This window comes from Lathyrus oleraceus, chromosome 3 (genome assembly GCF_024323335.1).
Source record: "Lathyrus oleraceus cultivar Zhongwan6 chromosome 3, CAAS_Psat_ZW6_1.0, whole genome shotgun sequence".
Taxonomy (NCBI): domain Eukaryota; kingdom Viridiplantae; phylum Streptophyta; class Magnoliopsida; order Fabales; family Fabaceae; genus Lathyrus; species Lathyrus oleraceus.
In genome coordinates, this window is record NC_066581.1 from 313922803 (window position 1) to 313930203 (window position 7401).

The following is a 7401-nucleotide window of genomic DNA, read 5'->3' on the forward strand; positions in this document are numbered from 1 at the left end:
TTAAATAGCATTTAATGCTTTGAATTCAATTTTTTAGTTATTGTTTTGTTTGAATTTTGAATTCAATTTTCATATCTTTTCATGAAATAGTGTCATATATGAAACATTGTGTTTTATGGTGAAATGGTGTTGTTTCATCAAAGGTTGCAAACTTTTGAAACAACATCCATATCTCCTATAAATATATGATTCTATTCAGAAAAATAACACAAGAACTAAAAACGAATTTCTCTTCCAAATTCCAGAAAACCTTCCTTGCATTTCGGGTTCTTCACTTGTCTTGTGCAGACTCGAAATAAGGCTGACATTATCCTGAGTGTTCTTGCATTTTCCAACTCTAAGACATAATAAAAGAGTGCTTGAAATACTTCTAAGGAAAGTGATTCTCAATCACGATTCAGTCCTGGATCCATTTAATTTTACCGAATTTTCTAACAATCTTAAAAGTATTAGTAACATAATGGCTTCAGACGCTGTTGTTTCAAGCATCAAAGTGATGAACCAGGATCTTGTCAAGTTAGATCGATTTGATGGAACAAATTACACAAGATGGCAAGACAAGATGACATTCCTATTGACTGCCCTGAAGGTTCACTATGTTCTTGATCCCGACCTACAACCAATACCTGAACCAACAGAAAATGATTCGGAAGAACTCAAGAAGGAGCGCAAGAAACGCAAGGAGGACGAACTGCTTTGCCGTGGACACATTCTGAATACTTTATCTGATCGTCTCTACGACCTCTACACAGACAATCCATCGGCAACAGAAATATGGAAGGCACTAGAATTCAAGTTCAAGGCTGAAGAGGAAGGTACGAAGAAGTTCTTAATATCTAAATATTTCGATTTTAAATTCTTAGATTCTAAGCCCATTCTTCCCCAAGTGCATGAATTGCAAGTTCTGGTCAATAAAATAAAGGCAGTAAAAATAGACATCCCTGAGACCTTCCAAGTCGGTGCAATTATTGCAAAATTACCACCTTCATGGAAAGGCTACCGAAAGAAATTGTTGCACAGTTCCGAGGACTTCTCCTTGGAGAAAATTCAGAAACATCTTCGAATCGAGGAGGAATCGAAGGAGAGGGAGAAATCAGAACCCCCTACTCATTTCAAAACAAACGCTGTGACCAACAAGGGAAAGAAGAGACATGATGGCATAAAGAGTCATCTTGGACCAAAGAAAGAACATAACAAGTTCAAGAACTCTGGCGGTCATAAAGGTCCAAAGAACGGATGTTTCGTATGCGGTAAACCTGGACACTATGCTCGAGATTGCAGACAAAATAAAGCAAAAAATGAGATCAATGCAATTCGATCAGATGATGACATAATTGCTACAGTGAGCGAAATTATGGCAATCAAAGGAAAAGTTCAAGGTTGGTGGTATGACACTTGTGCTACGGTGCATGTTACTTATGACAAGGCTGCATTCAAAACCTATTCTGAAGCAATTGATGGACAAGAGGTACAAATGGGAAATGAAGTCCGCTCTAAAGTTGTTGGAACCGGTTCGGTCGAACTTAACTTCACTTCTGGAAAGAAAGTTACCCTTGTAAATGTGCTTCATGTTCCAGACATGAATAGGAATCTTGTTAGTGGGGATTTATTGGGAAAACCGGGTATTAAATCTGTATATGAATCGGGCAAACTTATTTTGACCCGTAATGGTGTATTCATTGGAAAAGGATATTCCGCAGAGGGAATGATCAAACTATGTACTAATGATAATATTATTAATGAAATTTCTAATTCCGCTTACATGCTTGATTCCGTTTCTTTATGGCATAATAGATTAGCACATTGTGGTATTAGTTCTATGAAGAGAATAATTAAATCTGGACTAATTTCATGTAATATAAAGGATTTCAAAAAATGTGAATTATGTGTTGAATCAAAAATGATTAAGAAGCCTTTCAAAAGTGTTGAAAGGAAAACGAAATTACTTGATCTTGTGCACTCAGATTTGTGCGAATTTAATGGCATGTTGACACGTGGAGGGAATAGATACTTTATTACATTCATAGACGATTCCTCTAGATACACTCATGTATATCTCTTAAAGCATAAAGATGATGCATTTAATGCCTTTAAGACTTATAAAGCAGAAGTCGAAAATCAATTAAATAAAAGTATAAAGGTCCTTAGAAGTGATAGGGGCGGCGAATACTTTTCAATTGATTTTGATGCATTCTGTGAAGAGCACGGTATAATACATGAATGTTCGGCACCACGAACACCGCAACAAAATGGCATGGCAGAAAGAAAGAATCGAACATATCAAGAGATGATGAATGCCATGTTGATGCATTCTAAATTACCCCTTAACTTGTGGGGTGAGGCATTATTGTCCGCCTGTCATATAATCAATAGAATTCCGTTAAAGAAAACTGGTATATCTCCATATGAGTCATGGAAAGGCAGAGCGCCAAATATCGGTTACTTTAAAGTGTGGGGGTGTGTGGCATACTACAAAAACATGGACCCTAAAAGTACCAAGTTGGGTCCTCGAGGAATAAGATGTGCTTTTGTAGGATATGCACAACACAGTAAAGCATATAGACTCTTAAATCTAGAATCTAATGTAATTGTTGAATCCCGGGATGTAGAATTCTTTGAAAACCTTATCACAAAGGATAAAGGATCGGAGTCGGCCACTAATAAAGAATCTCATGAAGATAACTCTTCTCGGATTGTAGAAATACAAACTGAAGGCACTCCTATAATCATTGAACCACAACCCGAGCCTAGGATAAGCAAGAGAATTCGGAAAACAAAGAATCTAGGACCAGATGAGATTGATTCTCAATCTATTTCCTTTTATCTTGTTGAGGGAAATTGTAAGAACTTTGTTCAACGCATTCCGATTATTCTTCAAGTGGAAGATGATCCAAAAACTTATAAGGAAGCAATAACTTCAAGGGACTCCACTTTTTGGAAAGATGCTATCCAAGATGAAATGGATTCAATTGTATCAAACCACACTTGGGAACTTGTTGACTTACCTAAGGGATCAAGGCCCATTGGATGCAAGTGGGTGTTTAAGAAGAAATACCATAGCGATGGTACTCTAAACACTTATAAAGCCAGATTAGTGGCAAAGGGATTTAGACAGAAAGAAGGCATAGATTACTTCGACACATACGCACCAGTAGCAAGAACAACTACTATTAGATTGTTGTTTGCCTTAGCATCTTTGAATGATCTTATAATCCATCAGATGGATGTTAAAACAGCGTTCCTAAATGGAGATCTCGATGAGGAAATCTACATGGAACAACCGGAAGGCTACCTGCTTCCTGGAAATGAACAAAAGGTGTGTAAACTTGTCAAATCCTTATACGGACTAAAACAAGCACCAAAACAGTGGCATCAAAAATTTGACTCTGTAATACTCTCAAATGGATTTATTCCTAATTCTTGTGACAAGTGTTTATACACAAAGACGTGCAAAACCACTGTAATATTCCTTTGTCTCTATGTCGACGATATGTTGATCATTAGTAATGATTTAAAAGGAATCTTAGAAACAAAGAAGTTTCTAACATCCACTTTCAAGATGAAAGATCTTGGACTTGTTGACACAATTTTAGGGATTAAGGTTAAGCGAAATAGTGGGGGTTATGAACTTAGTCAAACCCACTATATTGAGAAAATGCTTGATAAGTTTAAACATCTAAACTTTAAGGAAGTAACCACTCCATTTGATCATGCCAACAAACTTCAAAAGAATAATGGAAGATCAGTGGCTCAATTGGAATATGCAAGTGCAATAGGGTGTCTAATGTACCTAATGCAATGTACCAGACCCGACATATCATTTGCAGTCAGTAAAATGAGTCGATTTACTAGTAATCCAAGTAATGAACATTGGAAGACAATTACAAGGATTTTTGGCTATCTACTGAAAACCAAGGACCTTGGTCTTCACTATGGAAGGTTCCCTGCCATATTAGAAGGATACACTGATGCGAGTTGGATATCTAATATTGGAGACCATAAATCTACAACTGGATGGATATTTACACTTGCTGGTGGAGCAATTTCTTGGAAGAGCAAGAAACAAACATGCATTACACTTTCGACCATGGAATCAGAGTTTGTGGCTCTCGCTTCCGCCGGTCAAGAAGCGGAATGGTTGAGGGATCTTCTGTTGGAAGTTCCATTGGCTAAAGACAATGTCTCAAAAGTGATGATACATTGCGATAGCCAAGCCACATTAGCAAGAGCATTCAGCAAAGTGTATAATGGAAAGTCTAGACATATAGGACTTAGACATTCGTTCGTAAGAAAATTGATTAAGGATGGAATCATTTCACTCACCTACATACGAACATGCTATAACTTAGCAGATCCGTTTACTAAGCCACTGGCCAGAGACTTAGTACGAACAACCTCGAGAGGAATGGGGTTGAAACTCCTTAAATAAAGGTTCCGACAGCGGCAGCAACCCAATCTTATGTTAACAAAACATTAACTTCAAGATTCAATGGGTAACAACAAGTCGTTGAATTGGATGTAAGTCAAGAATTTGGGAAATAAGGTTGACTGTGTTGAATTGAGGGTTGAGGTTTCCAAAACCTCTTAATGAAGTTCATTAACGAAGAAGAGTATCTATTGGAAAGGATGCTATATGAACCTCACCTATGTGAATTTTGAGATGGTGCCGTCTCAAAGTGAGAGTTGGAGTTTCTCTCATGGAAAATTCATGAAAAGGATAGCATATGGCCATAAATAAGTGCTAAGCGAGATATGTAAAGGAAGAACCTTTAAAGAGTGTGTGTAAGGTAACGCCGGTCTGATCCCATGGATTAATGGTTTAAAAGCTTTGCTACCAAACATTCCGATTAAACTTTGCGTTATCCTCACTAAGGTTAAGTTTAAAATCGAAAGATACCTAACTGTATTAACACTTTTTATATTTCACTATCTGGAATGATTTTGTCATTATTAGAACTAGTGGGGGATTGTTGGAAATTGTTTTGCAATATTAGTTCCAAAATGACAAAAGAGTTAAATAGCATTTAATGCTTTGAATTCAATTTTTTAGTTATTGTTTTGTTTGAATTTTGAATTCAATTTTCATATCTTTTCATGAAATAGTGTCATATATGAAACATTGTGTTTTATGGTGAAATGGTGTTGTTTCATCAAAGGTTGCAAACTTTTGAAACAACATCCATATCTCCTATAAATATATGATTCTATTCAGAAAAATAACACAAGAACTAAAAACGAATTTCTCTTCCAAATTCCAGAAAACCTTCCTTGCATTTCGGATTCTTCACTTGTCTTGTGCAGACTCGAAATAAGGCTGACATTATCCTGAGTGTTCTTGCATTTTCCAACTCTAAGACATAATAAAAGAGTGCTTGAAATACTTTTAAGGAAAGTGATTCTCAATCACGATTCAGTCCTGGATCCATTTAATTTTACCGAATTTTCTAACAACTTTTCAAATGACACTTTGCAAAACTCAATAGAAGATATATATGATTTCATATAAACTTTCCGAATGACACTTTGCAAAACTCAATAGAAACTTTCTCATATTAACAATACTTTTTTTCTTTCTATTATGTGACCTTGTTTAAATGACATTTTGTAAAGCTACATAGAAACTTCCTCATTTTAACAACTTTCTTTTTTATGTTGTTTCCATGATGCTTTCCTATTACATTTTTATTTCAATGATGTTCTTTCTTTATCAAACAAAATTTTCCTTAATAAATGGCAAATGTTTTGTTTCTATTATTAGATAATTCTCTTGCTTCCTACTTGTACACAAGATTTGAACATGTATACAATGCATGCGTGTAATTGCCAAAATGTCATTTTCTTTAAACATTACTACATTGTTGGGTTCAAAACTCAACTCTAGAGGTATCAATAGCTAGAGGTATCAATAGCTAAGTATGCTAGTTGTACTCCTCAACACAAAAAGTATGATAGTGAAGTCAAGAGTAGAATTATAGACAGACTTTGCATTATTTATCTCAAAAAGAAAGAAATTAATTTGTAGTATCTTGTGTATTTTTTTATCATTAACCTAATTGGTATATCGTTTGTAGCTTTTTAGGTATGAAAATATTTGTAGTTAGCACCAAATAGGAAAGTTGCTTTTATTCATATATTATTAAGTAATTTAATTATCATTATGTGTTCTAAAGTATAATAAACATTATTTAAAAAATATTATAGTTAATGACTTTTGGTGTAAGTTAGCTTATAAGTTTGATTTAGATGTTTTCATATTTAAGTGGTTATTTCTCTTATTCACTCTTATTCTTATATTCCTATCATATGCATCCCCTCTTTTTGGAGAGGCTCTGATACCATGTTGATCGGGAGTCTCACATACTATAAAACTAACATCAATTGCATCGTATAACACCATAATTGCCAATCCTTTAGACTTATAAAGTACACCACATATAATTAAAACTGTCATCTCATAATAATAAGGACCGTAGCATGGATCAGTGGTCATATGTTTTCTGATACACATGATTCTCATTCCTGAGACAAGTGTAGTGCATACTTGCATCTTAATGGGGTATCTATGATGAGAATATGAAAACTTCAAGCTTTCAGAGAGAAGAGAAAGATGTTTAGAACATGTTTAGAACTAAGCACACAAGTGTTTATTTATTTTCTTATGAGGAAATTCGATACAAACCATCCCCTTATATAACTGGGGAGAAACACACAAGACATGAAAGCAATCTATCTAAGCACATGCTAACCAAGCATTATTGAAATGTTGTAACAAATGACATACATGCTTTTGAAAAGAGAGGTCGCCTTAAGTATTATTGGAATGTTTTTTAGCAACGAGCCGACATACTTTTGACTATCTATGTATTATTGGTATGCTTTTACATAAGAGTACAAAATAACACTATTTATAAACACGCATATGATACATAGAGGATATCCGTCCTAATCAGTCTTTGAAGACAAGTTCATGAGATGGGGACATATTTTGATTGGATAAGTTTTTTTTCAGAAAAGCAATCTCCAAAATAAAATGACTCATGCTGCCAGATGTCATCCATCATGTAAGTGTGATCCATTATTTTTCTATGAGTTTCTTCCATGTGTCCTTCTAAGAATTCAGTTTCTATTGGAGAATCTGGTTTCTGTTACGTGGCTTGAGTTGAGCTTTCTCCAACTTCTGGTCTTCTGAACTTTTCATGACATATGCAAATTGTATTATCATTGATGTTCTCTTGATCATGGAGATTGATGAAGTTAACATACCCAATTAATTCCTTTGTGATTTTTAGACTGGAATGATAATCATCAATTGTTTCCCATAAGTGAACATAACTCTTAAATCAAGTAACTTAGTTGCAGGATCTGTTTGATAGGGCATGTGTAGAAAGAAAATAGTCTTGA

General features: G+C 34.9%; 1 protein-coding gene across 1 annotated transcript; it reads left to right on the plus strand.

The window, feature by feature from the left end:
* Positions 1-460: 460 nt before the first annotated feature.
* LOC127131040 (uncharacterized) lies at positions 461-6079 on the plus strand. Its single transcript, XM_051059983.1, has 7 exons — positions 461-815; positions 864-1555; positions 1865-2207; positions 2421-2840; positions 3192-3316; positions 5759-5816; positions 6072-6079. The coding sequence occupies exons 1-7, from the start codon at positions 461-463 to the stop codon at positions 6077-6079; spliced, it is 2001 nt and encodes a 666-aa protein (XP_050915940.1).
* Positions 6080-7401: the final 1322 nt, after the last annotated feature.

Coding starts and splice junctions, on each gene's coding strand:
- LOC127131040 (XM_051059983.1), top strand. CDS start 461: ATGGCTTCAGACGCTGTTGTTTCAAGCATCAAAGTGATGAACCAGGAT. Junction 1,556..1,864: donor CTGGAAAGAAAGTTACCCTT/GTAAATGTGCTT, acceptor TGTAATATAAAG/GATTTCAAAAAATGTGAATT. Junction 3,317..5,758: donor TTCCTGGAAATGAACAAAAG/GTGTGTAAACTT, acceptor TTCTATTATTAG/ATAATTCTCTTGCTTCCTAC.